Here is a 23721-nt window from a genome sequence, read left to right on the forward strand (position 1 = left end):
CATGGCACAGCCGTCATATGTCATACTCAAAAATAGGATTCTGCCAGTGGAATCACCAGCACTATTTCAAACCTCATTTCCCCCTGCAAATGATCCTGCACGCTGGGCACCGAGGCATGCCTGCTCCAGAGGCAATGATCACAGAGAGACGGAGTATGGCAAAGATTAACTTTTTATAACCCAAACCAACATTACCACCCCCCTGACGCTGTCTGGACCAGAAGCTCGAACAGGTAGCAGTCAAACTCATCAGCAGTGAGTTATTTTAGCGTGCAAAGGATCAGAATAATGCATAGAGAAGAGCAAAATTAAATACATTTTGCTAAATATATATTTACATCGACGCAAACAAATTATTTGTACCTAGAAATAATAGCTCTCTTGCACAAAATTAAAGATTTAAAAGTAAAAAAAAGGCTAGCAACAAACTGATATGATCTAAATGGATGCACTGATGATAAAGAGAGGAAAAGGAGTTTGCATGCTGTTTCTTAGCTGTGGTGCAACAGATGGCCCACAGCTCTGTTTCTAATGCAATTAGAATAAACTTAGTTTTCAGTGCTCAGACTTATTGATGCACTGCTTATTTTAGAAACTGGCCCAATAATGCTGACACTAGGGTGCTCGGATTCCTAAAGAGCTGGAGTCTAAATATTTTAATGCAGCGGAGAAAAGGAAAACACACATCGTAATTCCTTTCTGAAACGTGCACGCAAACAGAGCTTTGTTTAAGTCTGAGGTGGCAAATCTGCAGAGGTAGGCAATCTTTTGTGAGAATAAACATATACAGGATGGTGATCATGCTATGATGTGCTACAAAACACAAGCAAAGCAGGAAGGCTAGGATGAAAGAAAAACAAGTCCCGTTTCGTTTCAATGCAGCAGTAACTGCCATACACGTGGAAACAAGAAAATATGGAAATATGAAGCGTTTAAGCGTGTAAAGTCACCCTTTCTCTCATTAAAAGTGCTTTGTTATCCCCCTCTGACCTTTCGGCTGCTGGCAGGCTCATGAGCGGCACACCGGCGGGGCGGCCCGTCATTTGTCAGCCTGATATCAGCATCACCGGCACTGCACCAAACACGCAGAGGAGCGACAACAAAGGAGAAAGACCAAACTACAATACTCTTTCTATAAAAAAAGCACGTGTTAACTGCACGTGGGTCAACTGGCCGAATACGTATGAAAGCAGAGGGCAAAAGAGTGCTTACAGACTGCATGACATTGCAGTTTCATTACAAACACCTGCCCTCGTACGAGTATCCACGAGGAACAAGATGGGTTGCAGACTCCGATATCAAAAAAATGTATGGTAATTGAAACCACCAAATGTGTGTGGAAATGCAGTCAATTTGATTCGGCTGCAAAAGGTCATGCTATTCAATTTACACTCAATGCTGAGTACAGTAGCCAGCAAAACACCTGAAAGCAAATGATCTTATCAGACCCCACTGCAACGCTCTCACCCCAGTGGATAAAAGCTATTTGCTGATTACTAACTAAATGCATTATCTTTTACCTTGACTTCCATCTCCTGTAGGTGAGGGAAGATCTACCAGACCTTGACTTTGTGAGACGATTATTCACATTATGATTCAAATGCCCATTTCATTTTTTCTTCTCCTTTTTCAGTAATATATATATATATATATATATATATATATATATATATATATATATATATATATATATATATATATATATATGAATAAGTCAGGAAGATGCTAGACATTTTATTAAACAATATCAGCTTTATTAGTTTTTTTTTCCATGATGATCAACTATGAATGCGTATTTGCTTAAAAAAAAAAAAACAGAACAGAGAAATACTAGAGGTACTTATAAATAATTTCTATAATAATCATTTTTATGACTTATTTATAAATAAAGTCATATTATGCAAGTATGTTCTGTAGGCAAACACTTTTTTTTAACCTTGCTACCTAAAGCTTTCAAGCTAATTTTGGGTTTTATGCAAAGGGTTACTTGTGAAATTCAATAGTAATTTCAGAGTCTCCACACACACACACACACACGCTTACAGTATAAGCTTAATTAATCGGTAAAGGTATAAGGTGTGATGACCCAATAATCTAAAAAAAGAATCTAGATCAAGTTTAATCCGTTAGTCAGGCAGGCATCACAGCTGCCAAAAGGTCCTTGCCTGACTGTTGCGTGTATATATTAACATAATTACGGATCATTCAAAAAAACCAAATAAATGCATACATATATTGCTGGATTTGTAAGTAATTGCAAATTACTATAATGCTGATACCAATAAATTATAAGAATTTATGTTTGAAGACACTGTGTTGTATGTAGGCCTACACCTTTACAAGGTCTGGCTTGGCCTGGGCCACAAATTAAAACCAACCAAAACTAAACCTAAAGTTGATTTTGCAACGCACCTCTCCACATAAAGACTAAACTGATAAAAAAGTACATTTTTAGAGCATTTAACCATCTTTTTTACCACAGAAAGCAAAGAGTGACAAGGAGATATCACACTCAACATATGTTCACAGTTTTTTTCTTTTCATTTATGATAAATATCACGGAAATGTTGCGGGATGAACTACAGTTGAAAGGAGGAATGAGGCTGTCTGCAACTGGAAAGCCGATCCTCAATCAAAACTTTGGAAATATAGGTTACATCGTTTCATTTTACCTGGCAGACAGAGCTATTAAAAGTGCAAGTCTGAGCATGTATCAAATTTATCTCCTGCGATGCAACCGATCGGCTCATTCTCCGTTGCAAAAATGTAGCATTCTGTTTGTTAATTTACCCCCTCCGTAAAATTGTGCAGCGTGACGCCACTAAGCTACGTCCGAAACACTCTGTACCCTGCAGCGCATAAGCCCTAAAAGAACCAGCGTTCCTGGAATTCAGAGATCCAAACTCCCCCTCCCTGCCATGCTGAAGTATTAAATAATCCAGGAATCGCCTGTACCGGGACTCACTTTCTCTCCCGGCCTAAAGTTGAGCCAGACGCCTGGGGCTTATTGGCTTAGCGTTTCCGGCCAGGTTAGAAAGAGACGGGCCCTGAAAGGCTCTTAGAAGAGATTAACGTCCCAGACTAAAAATAGCCCACAATGGTTATCCCGCACTTACAACTGGTGACACGTTACGAAACGTGAATATTTCTGTACCTGAACGCGTGCACGCGTGCGTTTGGATGCTCGAACACATGCACGCAGGCGCTAATGAGAAGCTCGTGAACATACAGGCATCGTATAAGCCTTCATTAAATCCTCAAGGAGTACTGGCTGTACTGTCCGTGCAGGATATTTATCACGACCCAGATGAAATTTGGCACCAGATCAGTGCGACTTCCAGCACAAGCCGTCTGAGCCAGACTCATAAAACATGATTTAAGGGGATGTCCACTATGTCCGAGGAAAACCCCATGTGTAACTGTCCCTCAGACATGGAAAAACGGTCTCATGTGTGACACCACCTGTGGTGCTTCAGTTCTGGGTAGCGGCTGTCAGCTGACACTGAACTGGCAGAACACAGTGTGTCCCAGAGCAAAGGAAGCTAAACCTTGTTACAGCCATTTGAACAGTACCGGCATGCCACACAAACACACACACACACACACACACACACACACACACGCATGGGAGATATGTGTTAAGATCAAAGCTTAAGGTAATTCATACCGATGGCTTGAAGGAATTAGATAAGATTTGTAAGCAGATATAAAGTCTTGGTAAAGAATTATCTACAACGTAAAGATGGCAGCCAGAATTTTTGCGGCTGCAGTATAGCAACAGATAATACTTTTTGGTACTTGCATGGCACTTGCAAATGCGTTGTGTTTGTACTGTAAATGCTAATCTGTCCTCATATGCTGCAGACAACAGTAAAAGGCCTCCTACTCAGCTGTCAATAAAGCATTGCGCTAAAACAAGGCTTATTTCATACTCGACTAAAATAACTGAGCGAGTCTGTGGCGAGATATATTCAGAGAGGAGGTGCGTGCTAAATTTTCTTGTCGTCGACATACATTTGCAACATGCATGAGATGCAGTAAGCCACGATGTTATATGCATGAAATAGATGCTGAAAAAGCAAAACGTCACTGTTTCAGGCAATAATTTCAGAAATATTTTAGGTGACTGAAATTCGAATGCATGCAATATTAATATCAGCAAACAAGGTCTTTTATGTCAGTAAACGCCAATACACGCAGTGCAATTAAAGAAACCCTTTCCTTTGCTTTCTCTTGCACAAACAGACTTTGAATTCCCTTGGTAACAAATCCCCCCCATTCTCTCTCCCCCCCGCAGGGGTGTGAAGGGTGTTAAATTGGTTCTGTGATGAGCATCAGGTGGCTGAGAATCAAGATCAGCTGAGGCTTCAGGCCCCCGAAGAAAGATCTCACATGCAACTACCACTTTAGACAGCAAGAGATAGGAAAGCAAGCATGAAAAAAATGCCTTCGTGGACAGAGGGAGATGACAGAAGCATAGAAATGAATACAGGACAGGGAACCAGAGCCAGAGAACGCAGCAGAATGCAAGAGTACGCAAGCAAGCCGAGCAACAAGCTTTATGTTAACTTGTGCTACTCCAAACATGCCCTGCGGGGACTATTTTCCAGCTGCAAGTGATGTTACCCTCCCTCTTCTTTCCCTCCTCCCCGCGCTCCCTTGCTTTTTTCCTTTCCCTTCATTGCAAAGTGAATATATTTGCTTATGCCCGCTGGATTTCAGACTCTCTCTACGGTTGTTTGACAAGCTTCACTGCCAAAACTTCAGAGGCTCCTTATTGATGACAGGGCTCTGTCACATTTCCAGACTATTGCAACTAAGAATTCACCCTAGTACGGCCCCGAAATGGCCCGACTCTTTTTGATGCACTATATATGAGAAACCGACTTCAAATGTGTGACGAAACAACCCTAACCAATAACCTGAACGTACCGACGCTCGCACGGACCAGAAAAATACCACCCATTTACTAGCTAGGTGTCCAGTCCAGTCCTGGCATCCTGCAGCGCTCAGCTCCAGCCCTAATTAAACACACCGTACCTACCTAATCAAGGTCGTCAAGATTACTGTAACCCTCCAGGCAGGTGTGTTGGAGGAGGTTGGAGGCCCCCGTGGGAGCAGGACGGAGCCGTGACATTCAGCCAAATATACCTGCAGCTCATGCAACATGAGAGATTCGACCAAGATAATTCACTCTGAAGCAACAGAACAGCTCATTAATTTAGTTGACACGAAAAAAGACGCAATTAGTGGTGTTACTCTTAACTAATACTAATACCACTAAAATGCATTAATTAAAGCTAAAATGAATAAAATATTAATAAAGCTGATACCTGCAGCTAAAGCAAAATGAGAGATGTAACCATGAACATTTATTAAACCATTTAGGTTCACTCTGAAGAAACGGCATAATTAATTTGTCAGGTGCGTAAACGTAAATGCTAATGTGTGTTGTTATTGTTAGCTAATTCTAAAATTATTACATTAAAACATTGAAAATATAGCTGAAGTAAAAATTTCAATATAATTAATGAAAGTACTTGCAAAATGCAAAATAAGAGATGAAAAATGAAAATCAGTACCATTTAAATTTCTAATTCATTTCTAATTCGTTTAGTTTTATATGAATATCATTCAACAAGCATAAAAATTGATAAAACCAGTGTTGATACATTTAACTTATTCTAAAACTATTCAAATAATTTTATAATAATTAAAATAACGATAGTACCTTCATATAAAGCAAAACGAGAGAGATATAACGCTGGAAATTCACCGAACTAAACATATCTAGAATATCTAAATAATTTAGATCTCATGTTTTCTAAATACCATGAAAACTATAAATAAATAAAACTGCGTTGTTCATCTCAACAAATACTAAAACTATTCAAGTTCTTTTTTGTTCATTTAAAGTAAAGCTGAAAGAAAAGCATTAAAGAACATTCTACAATTATTATAGAATCTGCTACTTGTTATCATACTATTTGACCCGCTTTTATATGAATCATGGATACTAGTTTGTCTTAATTTGTCTTTGCATGAAGTCTTAATGTTTAATGAATCAGCCAACAAATCTTGGAATTAAAAAGAAAGAAAGAAATAGGATAAAGTTCTAAAACTACTAAAAATGAAATACAAATAATTTATAGTTTAATATAGATAGATAGATAGATAGATAGATAGATAGATAGATAGATAGATAGATAGATTTTTTTTCAAATTACAAAAATGACATGACAAAGAAAATCTAAATAAAAGCTTATTTAAAATATTAATCAATACTATAAATAACACTAGCCAAAAAATGACAGCAGCAGCAAAATAAGTGATGCTTTTGACGCCTGACAACATTCAAACTGTCTGTGCTTCGAGAGGCACGGCCAGAAGATAAGTCAAAATGCCGAGCGTGTGTGTGTGTGTGTGTGTGTGTGTGTGTGCGCGCAAGTGCGCGTGCGCGTAAGTGTTCACTTGAGGAAATCACATTATACAGCACAAAATGATAATATGCTTGGCCCAGCTGAACTTGTGCAGCTAAACTGATGGTGTGTTTTCAAATGTCAGCATAAATTTGCAAATTAAAAATGCGAAGCCATCAGCAGTCACCGTTAACACCATGTGCGTGTGTCTCGGCGTAGATGTGCCGGTGAGCGTTTTTCTGTCTTCTGAGAGACGTAGGCCTACAGTAGATTCGGACTGTTTCATCTGGGTTTCTGTTCGCAGATTTACAAATGACTAGACAAGCAAGAAGCAAACGGGGCCTGTTTACCTAGATGTGTTTATGCGTAAGTGTGAATGCGTCTGATTTATTTCAGCAATTAATCTCGCTTTCACACTTGGACATCCGAGCCTCTAAACGCATACACCTCCAAATACACACGTTGGCTCGTCTCCAGCAGCTAGGTCAGAGTCTGGTCAAAGTTTTGACCGGTCATCAGTAACCGCGCTCACCTTACAAAGCACAGCCAGTGCTTTCGCTCCACGAACAAGTTGTAATTCCAAACACTCGCTGGCAGCATAGTTTCGTGTTTGGATATAAACATCACACGACCCGACCGAACAGCCTTGGATGACCTAATACAGTACAGTCTTTAATGGGGAGTTATTTTGACTAGGTGTCAAGTGCCCTTAAAATAAAAGGCTGCGGCAATCATTTGGAGTCAGGGAGTGTTCCATTCCACGCATTGTCCATGCGGCGAAGAGAACAGCGAGAACTCTAGCCTGGATTCGGAGCTAAATGCCATCCAAAAGACAGCATGTTACGCTCCGGTCACCTGTTTACCTGTTTATCAAACGAGAGAGCGATCGGGACCGCATCTAGGACTAGACCACTGCTAAAACACGCTTTCGTCACAGGTTTAAGTAGAATTACGGTAAACTAATTACCGAGAACTGATCCGTTCTTCGGCTACACAGACGGTTTTTAAATGCTTTAAATGAGAGCAAATTTTTGCTTTTCTCTTTAGTTTCACTTTCGCTATCCTGCACTGCAAACTGCAATGCTTTAGACCATGGCGTACTTTGAAGTGCGTTATATATATATAAATAATAATTTAGTTTGTTTTCTGTTTATTAACAGTAATAGAAACAGCACAGGATTGCTGGAAATATGTGTGAAACGTATCTAAACATACAACTGAATGCAGTTTCCTGCAGAAATGAACGCTAGTGGCAATAAAAAACATGACGACTTTTATTCTTTCTTTACACAAATGATGGTTACGGCGACAGGTTATTGATAAAAAAATCATTTTCATGCAATTTCTTGCACAATTTTTTGCATTTCTACACTTGCTCACCTGGTACAGCACTGCACCCTAAAAAACACAATCTAGCTAGCTTCTAGTGAGTCAAAGCCGAGTCAACGGACGTTTCACTTAGTAAGTGTCACAAAACAAGAAACATAATATACTTTTGCAGAATGGTGCATTTGTTACCAAGACAGTAGTCAGAATTTTAGCACTTTTTGACTTATTTTTTTGCTCAGTTTGGGCCTCTGAATAAAATTGAGGTGTTTTTTTTTCCTCTTCGAGTGCAAGCTGTATTTTCTCTCTCTCTTTCTCTCTCTTTAACGTAACGATCCGCTGTCATCACTGTACCACCACAGTACTTTTTCTCGAAGGCACAATAGCTGCAATATTTGTCACAGCAGCCTGATACCAAAGCATCTCTCAGGGATTGTCTTTTTAATAGTCTGTGTGCTATCTAGCTTGATTTTGCCTTTTAAATTTCTAGAAAAAATGACAGAACTTGTGTGGAGCACTTATCACTATGCATGAGAAGTAAATGTTCCATTTAGGGAATACAAGCAGCTCGATACAAATGTAGCCCTACACTTTCAACCAGTGCCTAAAAGAGCAAATCTATTTGACTCAAAACATGGTTTTACATGTCTGAGTGCTTCCAAACTCCCCGCGGCCCTGTTCCCGAGAGAAGGGCTGCCGGTGACAGGCTGACCGCGCTGTCAGGCCCTCTCCCTGGGGCAGAGCGAGTTTCCTGTCACCCTCCACCTCCAGAGATCCATTTTAGCCCCTGAGATGGGCTTGATAACTAGGGCTGAACTGCCACTGAAAGGCACAAGCCGTCACGTCACACAAACTCTCTAGGCTGTGTTTCCCTGCCCGCCGCTATCGCACGCTCTCATCTGCCTGCCGGCTTGCCCCACATGGCCCTGCAATAATGGAACATCATGTTCAAAATGTCAGGAAAGCGCAAGACACGAAATAATGAATCATAATCTTGAGAAAAGCTTCATGTTGCGTGTGTAAAGCCTATCAAAATATATGATGTAAGCCTGTTTGATGATGATTTTGTAGCTGTACGTTTCTGCATTTTATGCAGACATGTTTCGTGTTTAATAAGTAAATGTTTTAGGCCTCTAAATGATCCTACCTGGTCTCGTGGCATTTACGTGCACTTTTAAGCGAGCCACAAAATACTTACCAATAAGTACATCACTGCAGTTTTCAAAACAAATGAACACTAGAGGCAGTAAAACTCTTTTTTTTAGTAGTTTGATTAATAAAATGTAATTTTTCATGTTATAACCGTGTTATAACTTCAAAGCAATATTAATATGCCGAAAGATTGGAAAACTGATGCCTTTTTAATGTCAGCATCACACAAATCCAGTTTCATATCTATGGGTTTTCATAGACACGATACAGATATGGAAATTTGTGTAAAAGTTGCATCAACAATGCAATCAGTTTTGCATTTGTTAACACTATCGGGTAGGTTTACGAATGGATTTGGAGTAGGCCATGTTTCCAACATGAAAGAGCATTAACTTTTAGCGACAGATATTTGAATTCTGAACCAACTGAAGCAACGTAAAAAAAAACCCCAAAAACGTACTTATTTCAACATAATAAAAAAGGGACCAGGGTTCACATATTGAACCTGTGTTTTATCGCTCCTCGGTGCACGTTTGTCTTTGAAACTGAGGTGAAATGTGCAGTACGGTACATAAAACGATTTGGCACAAAAAGTGCACAGAGGTACGCATTTTTATGAGACCAGGTTGAAATGATCAGCATGATCCAAACTTTGCTGAAACCCTTTTATACACAATCTGTTACGTGCCTAATGTCATCTGATTGGTAGTTCATCCGGTTTTTAGCAACTTTGTGAAGTATAACTCTAATCATTCTTGTGGCTCATGTGACTTTTTGATATGAAATCTTTAATGATAAAACGTACTGATCATTTGAACACTGTCAGTAATATTTAAAGAATAAACAATTGCTGAAGCAACTCTGATTCATTTGATTATGCATACATACATTTTGTAGACAAATCACGTTCAAATGTAACAAATATGGTTATTAGGCTTTTGAGGTTGAGAGATGTTTTAAACATTACATTTATATGCATTTTATGAAAGTAGTCTGTTTTACTGTTATAAAGATCCCTAACAATCTAGCAGAATTGAATTTGGATTTTTAGCCATATAAATGTCAACATTTTCACCAAATTGCTTACTTTTGCTCTGTATATAATATGATATATGCAACAGAATCAAATCAAACATTATAACCAGCAAACGTTGCAAACTTATATATGCATATATATAATTTGTATTTATTTATTTCATTTTTTGTCTATTGTGTCAATGAAATGGTTCATATAATGTATATGTCAGAACAGGCTTTAAAGGGTTGGTTCAAGATGGGTTTTCGCCATTTGTTTGGGTTTTTTTAGATATAAATACAGATCGAAGAATGAAATGAAAATATCAGCACAGGCGGAGCCGAGTGGCGGTATGTGGCCTGCTTGCTGTGTGACATCACAGGACTCGCCAGGCCACCCATTAACTATACTGCAGTCAGACAGGTTAAGAAAACATTGCCAGGGGTTCGAATGAGTGCGACGGGAGGAAGAAAAAGTCCTGCCAACTAGCTTTACACAAGAGCTGGCCATTCATTAACCTGTCTTCACTCTGCTCTCGGGCACCGCGCTGACCCACATAGGCCAGTATTGGAAATGCATATACAATACACACATTCATCACTATTGACACCTCATGTCCCATTTCGCTAAACTAGGATCGGCTTCTCTCGCTAAGTAAATTGAAATCAGGGAAAGCAGTCTGAAGTGTTCTGCATCTACGAGAACTTCGAACACGCTTCTATGCAAAGCATGTGAATTATTACCGTGTTAATTAACATGCACCCACGCACGGCATTATTTTTGCCACTCGTAATTGCGGGTCCTACGAAGTCGTTCTCCCACCACACGATCTGGGTAAGTGTTTCACACAGTCCTTCAAGAATTCGCTATCGCATCGTGACACAAACCCCCAAACCCTGCACTATATTTGCCAGCACTCAAAGCAATGCGGCATTATCATTTCTCTTCTCTATCTGCCCAGATAAGACGTAATGAACTAGCCAGGGCCAGGGCTGCTTTGTTTCAGCCGCCTCATTTCTTTTCCTCTGGACTTTGCTTTCTCTGTCAGTGACGAAGAAGCACGAGTGCAACAGGTTTAAAGTTTTACCTCTTCCCTTTTGCTACACGACAAACCCCGGGCAGGAACAAGCCGGTTAAAAGTAGACCCACTGGATCAAGCTGAGAATGCAGACCAGTTGGATAATAAACTAGAACAACACCGGCGATTGAATCAATGAATCATATTTTGACTGAGTTGTCCACTGGGCAGCGGTACCATTGCCACCGCAGAGTGTAGAAGTTAAAATGCCATTCATTTTCTCCACGGTGGAATTGATTTCAAACGATAATTAAAAGCCATTAAAGAAAGACCTGCTGTGAGTTACGAGGCTTCTAATCAATGACGTGTGCGTTTGTCGAAGCCTCGGTCAGCATTACTTCAACTTATTTTTAAACAAGCAATGTTTAACGGGAAAAACTACTCATGTTGCTGCAGAGAAATCTCCACCAATCACCAATCTGCAACAAGAAAATTGCTCCAGTGAATGATGCAGAGTCAGTTTCAAACTACTTATGCAAAATATGTGATATTTTCAAAAAAATTTTAATATTGTTAAATATATTTTTAATAATTATTTTTTTACTTTACTTTATTTATAAAAATTCCCACAATTGTATTTATTTTTATTTTTATTTTTTAATTATTATTAAAGGCACATATCGCATATTCTCATATACTTTTTTCCCCTTCAAATCAAAGTTTGTAGCATTGCTATCCACTTTATTATTTTGCTGACAATTCATAAACTAATAATCTTTTTAAAAATCCCTATGGAAAAAAAATGAAGGGGAGAAATACTTCCTACCAAGGATGCTGAAAAAGTGAGCAGACACTGTTGCTCTGTATCATTACTGACCATTACTCTGGAACATAAGGAGAAAAGTGCACACAAACAGTCATAAATTCCAGCCCAAGATTGTAGAAAAAGGTACAAGCACTGACCTTAAGAACTGGACAAAGGTTGGGTGCTTATCATAATACCTCACCCCAATTATCACACGGCATGGATAAATGCTCGTTTCCAAAGATCAGAGTATTAGTTATTAACTAATAAACTGCACTGACTGACTATCCCAGCTTGTGAAGAATTCCACACTCGCGCAATAAACTGCATGAGGATGGAATCGTATCTAATTTTACAATATACAAGCATGCACAATCAGATAAGCAAACACAGCATGACCTTCTTTACCTCAAACAGGTTCGATGCTTCATTGCCATACTGACTGGAAATGATTTCTGATTGGTCGCTGTACCACTTGAGTCCTCCCAGAAAACTATCTGCATCGAGGTCACTGACATCCAGCTCAGAGAGGTCAAGCTCAGGCAGGTCAGGGCAAAGGGGCTGGTCTTCACCAACCAAGGCAGCACACTGAAAGAGAGAGGAGATGGTTAAGGACATGTTTGCTAGGATGTTAGATGCCTTCATTCGGTGTTTGTGAAGACGCATGCCCTCGGTTTCTCAAAAACCCATAATTTAGCTACAATGCCATGTAATGTAAGGGTCTGTTTGTAGAAGATTTTTCTTTTTTCAGATGGAACGTTTTACCACTTTGCATCATCTGTGTGATCTCAAACACAAATGGTATCAAAACGGTATCAAACCAATGGTGGGATCAAAAGATATGAAATTATTTAATGCTGGCCAGGCTTCACAACACCTTTTATATGGACAGTACTTTAGATATAAACATTTTAATGGAGTAAGCTTGCAAACCTATTTATTTAACACAAACAGAAGTCCTGGACACTCTAAAATCTGCTTCTTTTCTTCTTTTCCAGTGATTTTATTATATATAAATATATATATATATATATATATATATATATATATATATATATATATATATATATATATATATATATATTTGCTTCTTTTCTTCTTTTCCAGTGATTTTATTATATATAAATATATATATATATATATATATATATATATATATATATATATATATATATATATATATATATATATATATATATATATATATATATATATATATATATATATATATATATATATATATATTTTTTTTTTTTTTTTTTTTTTTTTTTTCCTCCATATTTTTCCCTCATTGTTTTTCATTTTTAAATCCAATCATAAGTAAAACTTGACAGGTTTCACAACACTATGCACCATAAAAAAAACTGATTTTTTTAAAGCAACATACATGGTTTCATTATCTCTAATAAGTGTGACATAATATAAAAATGAAACCTTTGGCACTACGGCTAGGGGCAGTTTGGTATTCAAGATGGCATCATTTTTAAAAAAGAGATATCAAGTTACTTCCGAAATTTTCCACGAGAAGGACAATTTGAATGACCTATGAGAATGACTGAAAGCAAAACATAAAACAACTACGGAAACGCAACACTTCATCGTATCGCTTTAGCTGTCTTTATAACCAAAACCAATCGGTCCACAGCATGCACCAACATATCTCCAATCCCTGTCTATTTGCCCAGTGTGTGACTGATGCAACCAATAACTCTTCCTTTCTGCAACTTTTCCAAATAATTGACACCAGCCTGCAAAAGCTACTCCTTTCACCGATAAATCAAGCACTAATTTAGGACGACATATTACCAACCAAAACAAAGCGCACTCAAATCTAACCAAACTGCATATTCTTCAGCCCTGCACATAGCGTTTGCTGCATTTAGGAAACCTCAACAACGTAAACCAACCAGAAAGCAAACAATTCAGTGATTGGCCGAGGGAGAGGAGGGGCGGGCCGTCGTGGGGAAGAGCGCCACAGCCACGCCCTCCGCTCGGTCAGATACTGTACTTCATATCAGCGAGTATGTTGTGAGTAAAATAGAGGCGAAGTGGAAGCTAAACCAACAGCGGCTCGTGCGCACAGGTGTATAGAGTTTTGTCAAACGGCGGAGGGTGCTGTAGAGTGATGCGTTTTGTGAAAAAGCGCAAGTGAACGTTCGTTTTGTGCAAACATTGTACGCAACCTTGCCCGATCGTATCGCTCTGCTCTTTTCTCCGCGATGCTGTCAGAAATGTCACACGCGATCAAAATAAAATGGCAGCACGGCGGTTTGTGCCGATGGATCTCGCGCGTCAAACTTGATCGCCGTTGTCTGATTCAGTTCAGATCTATTTATGACACAAATCCCGTCGTTCCGCTGTCGCGGGTTTATAGACGCCGGCAAAGCGGCTGCATCCAATGATAAAAAAGCATGCATTAAATGCTTATGCCTCGGCATCTTGTTTAAAGCCTTCTCCCGTTTCCTCTCAAAATACGGGCACGCTTAATCACGAGCACATGCAGATAGAGAGAGAGACAGAGAGAGAGAGAGAGAGAGAGAGAGAGAGAGAGAGAGAGAGAGAGAGAGAGAACATAGCTACTTGTGGGCACCTGGAGAGACGCTCAACTAACCTTTGAAAACGATTATAACAATAACGCGACGTGCATACCTTGCAACACAGACAGGTGCATATACAGAGCAGCCATATATTTCTATATAGTGAGTAAAAGTTTCAGCTAAGCATGCCGGAAACGCTGCTTTATGAATATCTGAAACGGTTAAAGCGGCAATAAACCACGACGCGACAAGACAGACGGGCAGGTAGATAGATAGATATATAGACTGCACTGGTAGTGTAGGCTACGATGATGCTAAAAGTGCGACATTACATCTTCCATCTCTTACAACACGTTTAAACAAACCCAAAACGTCCCGAAATGCAGCGATACGCGCGATGAACGACAAACGTCGTGCACAGCCATGCGATCGTTTTTTGACGTATCGCATCGGAGCAACGCTTAACCTTGCGACGAGGTCTCGATATAATATAAAGACAACGAGGTTCGGCAGCTTTTCTTTGCTTTACAGCGCGTGTCGTCCGATGATAAATCCAGCAAGCGCTCCGCACGCATGCAAATAGCCTTCTCCGAGACCGCGTCCGTGCTCTAATAGGAAAGTTTCAACGTGCAATACCTGACGCGAGAACATATTAGTAATTCCAGCACATCGGCAGTGGCACTAGGCTCTCACTGAAGCAGATACCTGTCTCATCATCACCTGCGTTACAGCGAGCGAGCGCACTCCATCCACGGGCACGTCAACACAATTTCCCACGACAAGACATCCTAAGTAGACCGTCACTGTTCAACTCCGACACGGCTCGAGAGGAGCCGCGCGCTATCACCGGTTAAAATCACTGCGCATACAATTTCTGCCAAACAAATTAGACTTTATCGCGTATTCCCGTGCGTTCAGAGCTCCCGTGTCTTCCGCGCATCTTACGGGATCGGTCGGCTTCACGTAACGGGAACTACGAGCGAAGCCAGTCTTGGACGTCTCCTGCGATCCGTCTCCCCAGAAAAATTAAAAAAAAAAAAAATGTGCTCCGGCCCTGGACAAATAAGTTGCACATCAGTTCTCACCTCTAGTTCTCTCCACACCGAATCCTGATTACACCTGTCCCACGCCATCCAGCCACTGAATGACGGTACGAAAAAATAAAAAAGAAATCACGGGCAAAAGAGAAAATCCACTCGTTCCCTCGCGCCCCTCACTGACAATGAACCGAGGGCACCTGTCTTACAACTGCTTTCCATCACATGACAAAGCTATTAAAAGTAGGCAGGGGAGTGACTCCCCTTCGCTGTTACTCGCCAATGACGTGCCGTAAGGAAGGCGGAGTTTGGCACGCGCATAGTAAATCTTCCCCAACTATAAAACCACCAGCTCCTCTCAACATGCCTCCAGTAGCGGCCAGGGTTGGAAACCGAGAAGCCGTGTTGTTTTTATAAATATCGCCGGAACCGAACGGGTCTGATGACTTTTGGTCTCGTTGAACGCGCATTCTTCCACCGATAGGGACGGGGCTCCGGCTCCGTCTCTGTTCGGCTGTTCGGCCGCTGAATACAACAGCGCGCGACGTACAGTGACCGATGCGGCTCGATTCCCTGCCGAACGACTCTTGTGAGCCGGTTCTTTTTGGCGAATCGAATGCATAACGCGCGCCCAGCGCGGTTCGATTCCCGGGCAGCGCCTGCTTGATTTAGTATCAAAACGTTGTTAATCGTTTGGAGAGGCTACCGACAACGGGAACGGTTTCTTTCATTAAGTCAAACCGGAAATAACTGTACTAAAACGTGAAACTTCAGCTGATGCAGTTCAAACGTGTGAAACAAGCAGCGTGCCATTAAAACATATTAATAACGAAGTGTGCAACGAATGTAGTCTTATTTGCGGGTTTAGTAGGCTGGACTGTTTTATGTAGGACTCTGACATGACATTAGTTATTAGTAGTTAGCTCATCTGTATTTGGGGGTTGTATTTGTGTCTGTTTAGAAACAGGGGTCAGGGCAGTCAGAGGGATCATTTACGACTCTGACGGGACTTTTTACCCATCAGTGCATCCATCAGATATGTTATTATATATTTTTTTTCCTTGCGAACAGCTTTCTCATTCGCCATATCAAATGTAATTATATTGGTGCGCTTAAGAAAAGCTTTTAATCCTAATTACTTTCGTTCACCGAAGTAAACAGTTGCTCTAGGCCTCTTTATTAAGCAGATCCGCGGCGGTATCGTTCATCTCAGAGCGACGCGGACGGGAAATAATGTAAATAAAGACAGGATAAATGGGTTGGTTATGCGAGAACGCGGTCGATAAGTTGTGAGGACTGTGGTGGTTCACAGAATGCTTTGAATCTATACAACCCTGAGGCGGTTTCTTTACTCCAACGCTCCCAGTCCGGCGCGCGCATGCGAGCTCAAACACTGTCTCGTGGCGTGTGTATATATATACGCCGGCTGAATGAGCTGGGACTGGCTTCTTCATCTCGAGCTCATTGGATGTCGTGTCACATTTAGCACCCCCACCTCTCTCCCTCGCGCGCGATTTATGCTCTCATGCAACGCTTCCACGTACCGAGGCACCGCGAACGAAGCGGCACCGCCGGCTCGCGTGCTCCGGAGAGTCGCGACGACCGGGAGATAGCGCGTAATGCGCTCGAGACGGGTTTTCTTCCTGCCTCGGACGCCGGGGAGAAGCAGGTGACGAGGTGTACAGTGTCAACAGTTCGTGTGTACGCAACACGGACGTAGAGAAAACCAAAACACGAGGTTTGTAGACAGTCAAAACAAAAACGCTGCTCGACCACTGATGGCCGGCCACTTTTGGCGAGCCGCGAGCCCGCTGTTTATCAGCCGCTTCTTCCGTTTTCGTGACCAAAACACGGAAAAAGAGTTAAAGCGGTGGCCAAAATTGTCAGAGCACCTGACAGTACCTCCAAAAACAAGATTTCAAATTTGACAGGCTTTCGAATAGGTCTTCTTACATTTGCTCCAGACTTTAAGGAGGCCAGTCCATTATTTTCAGCGTTCCAGCAGATTGGCCGGCTAAAAAAGCCACTTAAATACGCCTAGTGTTCTATCCATTCTGACGACCGCTGTATGTGGTTGGTGAGGTATGAACAAAAAAATTCATGAGCAAAAAATTAGACCCTATTTCATACGTCTGTGTATTTCAGGAAGCTGATTCCACGTCGGCGTAATGAAGACATGTGCTCTATCCACAGGCGACCACTCTTATCTCAGATGGTTCTTACATGGTAGCATAAACACAATACTAATGCAACACACAGATGACACACTGATGCCATATTGTAATCGAGGCTGGAGCTGGAGGGATGAAAATAGTTGGTTGCTCATTGTATGGTAGCAAAGGCACGTGACTCCATTTCAGTCCCTTTGCTTTCTGCTTCCTCTCTCTCTCTTACTCACAGACAAGCTGCAAGCCTTATCTGATTGTTCTCTTTATGGCAATTAAGAAATTGCGAGCTAAAAATATGACTCTGTTGTGATTTCCTTTTAAATGGATTTTGATTTGTTTTCGTTTTTCTCCCTCGTGCTGGCAGCTGAACGTTTCAGAGAGGAGGAGATATTCAATTCCAGATAGAACAAGTGTACAACCTGTCACGAGTCTGTGGTTCGTGGTGGCATGAAATATGTAAATGAACAGCATGCTTTGAACGTAAATGAACAGTCAAACTGTCAATGAAGGAATGTCAAACAGACCCAATCAGCTAAACGAATGTATTCTGGAATCTAATCAAATGTGCATTTGTAGTGCACTTTAAATTTTAAAAGTATATTTTTAAAATGACTTGCAGATCAATGAAATGAATGCGCGTGCGCTCTACTGCAAAACCACGCTTTCACTAATCTTTTAAAAAGCGCACTTTGTAATGCAACCAAATTAAAAGTTCAACTTCAGAGCGCACTTTAAATCGCTGTTTTATTTTTCTTTTTATATACTGTATTGGACGTTACGGCTGTGTTGGATACGGCTTAGACGCACCAGCTCTGTAAAACATTTATTAACGTGGACTCGGAGGCAGATTTGGGGCAAAGCCCTGGGAGCTTACCTTGCAGTTTGAAGGCATCTGTGCTTATATTTGCAAAGCTATTTTGTGGACATATACTACCCAAGTGTTTCAAATTCAATTTAAACGCGGAGAAACTAAACAAATGCATGCATTTTCTTCTTATATATAAGATTACTTTGTTTTATGATGATACTTTTGGATTATAATATGCTTTACTTTAGCGTTCATATATGCTGGTGGACGCAGATGGACGATCGAAACACAATGCATGTCTGGTAGGCAAGTATATCTCGAAGCAACAAATGAACACATGACAAGTTCACTCCAGCTTTTTATAGTTCTTATCATTAGATCTCCTCTGCAAAATAAGAAAAGCAGATGAAAGCAACCTGAGAGATAATACGAGGGCCTCTGAAATACACTTAACACTTAAGATGCATCACCTCACCGCACAACGTACCGCGGATACAATAAAACCCAAAATAATAGCAGCAAATGGAAGACAGTTCCTCTGAAAGGAAGTCATCTTGAGAGAGGAATCAAAGAAAGCTATTCAGCCTAGTCTATCAGAACAAAAGGCTTTCTATTGACGAATTCAACCATTTCACAGGAGGTTTGGAGTGTGGCCGATTGCTACCTTGGAGGGCCCGGTGTGTATTATTGCAGTAAATGGCATAGCGAGGCTGGGGCGTGCTAGCCAGGACTCGGCTATGAAATTGGAAATAACAATGGCGGGGCACAACAGCATATCCACACCAAGGACATAACTCAAGAGAGAAGTATATGGGCTCAGTGGGAAAGCCCTGTGATATTTTTTCCGAAGAGAAAACTTGAAACACCGAAGCCTCCCGTGGACAAAAATACCACGGTCAAGCAGAGAGAGAGAAAAAAACTGGCTCCCGGTTGCTCATCAGAGCAGCACATGTGGCTCAGGCTGTTATTACGGCACGTTAAAATCACTACGTAGTCATGAAAGATGCATGGAGGAAAACATGAGTCTGGCAAGAAGACGAGCCCTGGCAGGGATGTGTTTACAAGCTCCGAATGACATGCGTTTGCATGCGGGCGAGATATTTTTATGACTTTCTCGTGACAGAATGCGAAGGACCGTTCTCGAACGAGCAGAATTAAACTGATTGAAGCCTCAACATACTTGATATCGGCATTCGAACTGAGGAGTTGAAACACGTTAGCGGCCGTTCTTATGTAGTCCTGGTATGATTAGAACTCCAACTCTCTTTGTGAGAGAAGATGAGTTTGCCTCTCTTGCTCTCTCAGCAGCGTCGGCATGCTTGGGAAGAATTAGGTCACTATTTGAGTGGTGCGCCTGCAAGAAACTCCATGTTAAAATCATACCATGAAATGGTGAAAAATGGGGGAGGGGAAAGCACACAGGTAGAACGTTTTAGAAATGTTATTGAAATGCGGCGCGCTGCTTGTGACCGGCCTAATTGCTCTTAGAACACGTGAGGAGAAAGGGAAAATTGCGTGTGAGTTGTTGGCTTGCATACAGGCGAAAGCCCTTACGGCATCATAAAAAAAAGAGTGTATCATCATCTTTTTTTTTCCTTACAGAGGGAATTTCTCCCATATCCCACCCCTTCCCCCAAATTACTGTAGCGTACCTGAGCTGCGAGTGAAGACATGCAGATTTAGTGCTTCTTAATATGCATAGATAGATCATGGAGACAGAAAATGACATGAATTCATAGATGGCCGCGACAAGAGGGAGATGGATGGAAAGATGTTTGGGAACTGGTGGCATCGCAGCCGAACAGCGGATTGATAGAGTTAAGGCAGATTCAAAACAAAGCTTTTGTATTGAAATTGACTTGCATGGTTGGTGGGTGATGAATCTCAAACTCTATGTGCGTCCATCACAGAAAATATAGTCTGTTCTGGGCTGAAAAAACTGGTTCTGCACCACTTGTTGAGTCTAACTGATTAGAAATCCTATAAACCTGCTTTATATATATATATATATATATATATATATATATATATATATATATATATATATATATATATATATATATATATATTGCTTCTGGAGAACAAGAGTATTTTACTTACATATTTTGGTCCCACTTTATATTAGGTCGCTTTACAAGTTTTTACTTGTACTAATATAAAAAAGCAATCTGTTACATTTATAATTACACTGTTGACCCATCCCTTGGACCCTTAAACCTAACCATACCCATATCCCACCTCAATAGCAGCAAAAGTGTTTTGCAGTACATTATGAACACAGTTAGTACACTGCACTTATGTGACATATTTTTTCATATTCATATACTTTATATTCTTGTTAAGATGGTTCATTAACGATGAGAATGTTGTTCTAGAGTGCATGTATGGATTACTACATGAGCCTGTGGTTAATGTTAAATCTTTCCCCAAGTGGTTAACCACAAGAAACATTTTCACAGTGAGATGGAGTTTCTTTGACTTCAGTTTCGTTCTGCGCAGCAGTTCCCATGCCTTGGTTAACGAATATCTCTTAGGCGAGCCACTAATGTTGTGACACACGAAGTCTATGGAGGATAGTTCGGTACATTGAAGTAGCGGAGGAAAGAGTGGCTGCCCAGTTGGCCTCAAAAGCAGTCATGCAGTAAAGTGCCAGCTCTACAATTCCTGTGTAATTAAGGTAGAGATGGTTGGGTGATTCAATGGTAGTGGTTTTCAGTGATTTTTTTTTGAGCTGACAGAACGAAGGGAGCTTAAATGAATGGATAAACCCAGGAAATGTTCTCAATATAGCACTTCTGTGATCCAATAACTGACATTCGATACCCAAATGTGTAATCTGCCTCAAAGTGTCTGAAAGTAGCGAGGCTTCTGTAGGATCAGATTGGCTATACTGATTCTGGTCAGAAAGTGATTACAAAATGAAGATCTATCATGTCTAACTATATGCTTTGAGCAGTAAGGCATTGTTTTAACTGTCTTTAACAGATTTTAGTGTTAATATGGGCTCAGACTGCTTAACTGAGCATGATGGGATTTAGGGAAAAAAATATTTCTTGCCTTAAGTGCAAATGATTGCAAGTAAAAGCATGTCAGCAACAATACCGTATTTGGTATCTTTTTTATCGATGACCAACTGGCTAAAGAATGGATAAATACTGAAATGCAAATACTGCTATGGAAGGATTTAGAGTGAAATGTTATATAAAATTCTCAAAATTTTGATGAAAATACGATCCGTAGGCTTTTCAGATAAAGTTGCATGCCGGTGAATTGTGAATATTGTTTACCCAGCCCTTAACACAATATGAAACTCTGTTAGTAATCATTCAGGTGCAGTCATTGGCTCGGGAAGAGCTATATTCAGAAACAGCCCCTGCTTGATCTCCAATTCTCGCCGTATTCTCTTCGCGGAGGTCCATCACTTCATCTCTCCCTCCAGAGACTGCGGCGACCACCGGGAGGCTTGTCAGTACGGTAAACAGGATTTATCAGCCAGATGACGCACGTAATTAGAGAGTAATTGGCACATCATCTGGACACAAGGAAAGATGATATATGTTCAGCAGAGATCTGCAAAAACAGTAACAATGGCCAGTGAAGACACAAAACAATGCTTTACGAGAAGGTCTGATTTGTTAACACCAATGCAGTTTGTCAACGTCAATTCATTAGCTAACATTACCAATGAGCAGCGCATCATAACCCCAAAAAAAAGCTTATTAGAAAGTGTCGCAAAAACGTTCCAGATGGAGATGCTTTCGGGACAATTCATTAACTGCTAAAAACTTCTCGAACCACTTCAGCAACCATATAAGTATCGTAGCAGCACAGGAGAGCACTTTTATTTTCTTCCAAAAATGGGAAATCTAGTTTGTTTTGCTTGATGCAGTTCAAAGCTGATGGGTGTAGAACTAATCGGTAAGCTCTCACTCCTTTGAAATGCAATAAGTAGTTCATCTTATAACTCATTCACTCGCTCATTACTCATTCACTCGCTCGCTCCCCGGCTCCGTCCCATTCCTTTAAGTCGTACATTTATTCATTTATTTACATACTAAGCTATTTATTTACTCCCCCCTCCACACTTGTGCACCCATTTACATACAAACCCACTCACATAACATTTTTATTCATTTATCTCTTCATCCATTTCCATTCTAATTCGCTTACGCTCCTGGTCACTTACTTATGCTCTAATTTGCGTACTAAATGACACTTTTCCTAGCAGTAACTCGTTGGGTATTCTTAATTGCCAGCTTAGTTATTTACCCACTTATTTAGCCGCGTCCCCCCGTGCCTCGTGGCTCATACAGCTCTTAAAACAATAGTTCATTAGAGCAAACCTCAGATGGCCTCCAGTTGAGGGCAAAGGGTTGCGACTGTGAATTAGCATATAAAAGTAGAGCCACAAGCGGTTCAATCAGGCTGCGAACATGGTGTTAATCAGGAAAAACCGACCATAGGGCACCAGCTACAGCCCTGGACATTTCTAGTCACATTTTGTTGTACATGAAATACACAGAACAAAAAAAAAATGGTGAAGAAGCGACATTTTTGTAGGGTTTTAAATATAATTTTTAGTGTATATATATGTTTCATATATACCATTCACAAACATTCTTAAATATTATTATTAAAACTAATCATATATTGCACAAATTGCACACATGGTATTGTTTCTCTTTCCCTGCATGTCACTTCATGGTCATGTTGATTTTTCAGACAGAATATATATATATATTTAGTTATTTTTAAATAACCAGTGCAGAGATTTTGTTCAAATATTTCATGCATTTACATATTCCTCAAAAATTTCAAGGTGCATTCAAATTACGGTATGAGTAGCATTGTTTAACACACACACACGTGCACACATTTCTGTAAATAACTACTCAATTAGTAATTTCTACATAATGTACAAATATTTTTAGCTGTCACAAGATTGTTTTAAAGTAGTAGGCAAGGCAATGATATATAAATAGCAAAATTGTAAGGTATCAGTTTATTTTAAATCCTTGTAGTTGAATTTAATAAAATGTAGTAGATTGATAACATAATTCACTATTTGCAATGCTTCAAGCAACCAAGCAGTTGAGATGCTACATAATATATATCACCCTACCTTCCAAGTAACATAGCATTACTAAGACTGTGTTTTAGGTCTGAACTACCAGATCCTGTCCTATTCTCTCAAGGGAGTCTAAAGGTGAGCTCGGGATCAAACAGAACCGAGAAATACTCAGAGAGTCTGAGGGAAGAAAGTAAAAAGTGTTCCTACTTCAGTGAAGCCAAAGCAGAAACGCCTGGACAACAGAACTCTGGAGGCTCAGGGCTGATTTTTCGGGAAGGGGGTGATCGTTGTGAGCTGCTGATAACCTATGATAGCGACGGGGTAATTTGCACCGGGTTCCCCATCACAGCGGAGGTGCGGGGACG

General features: G+C 40.4%; 1 protein-coding gene across 1 annotated transcript in view; it reads right to left on the reverse strand.

The window, feature by feature from the left end:
• ppargc1a (peroxisome proliferator-activated receptor gamma, coactivator 1 alpha) overlaps window positions 1–15539 on the reverse strand; it is a 41009-nt gene extending 25470 nt beyond the window's left edge. Inside the window, 2 exon segments of the mRNA XM_043243906.1 lie at window positions 12144–12323; window positions 15358–15539. Of these exon segments, the coding sequence (XP_043099841.1) occupies window positions 12144–12323; window positions 15358–15405 (228 nt within the window). The 5' untranslated portion in view covers window positions 15406–15539.
• Between the last annotated feature and the right edge of the window lie 8182 nt (window positions 15540–23721).

This window comes from Puntigrus tetrazona, chromosome 7 (genome assembly GCF_018831695.1).
Source record: "Puntigrus tetrazona isolate hp1 chromosome 7, ASM1883169v1, whole genome shotgun sequence".
In the NCBI taxonomy this organism is placed as follows: Eukaryota; Metazoa; Chordata; class Actinopteri; order Cypriniformes; family Cyprinidae; genus Puntigrus; species Puntigrus tetrazona.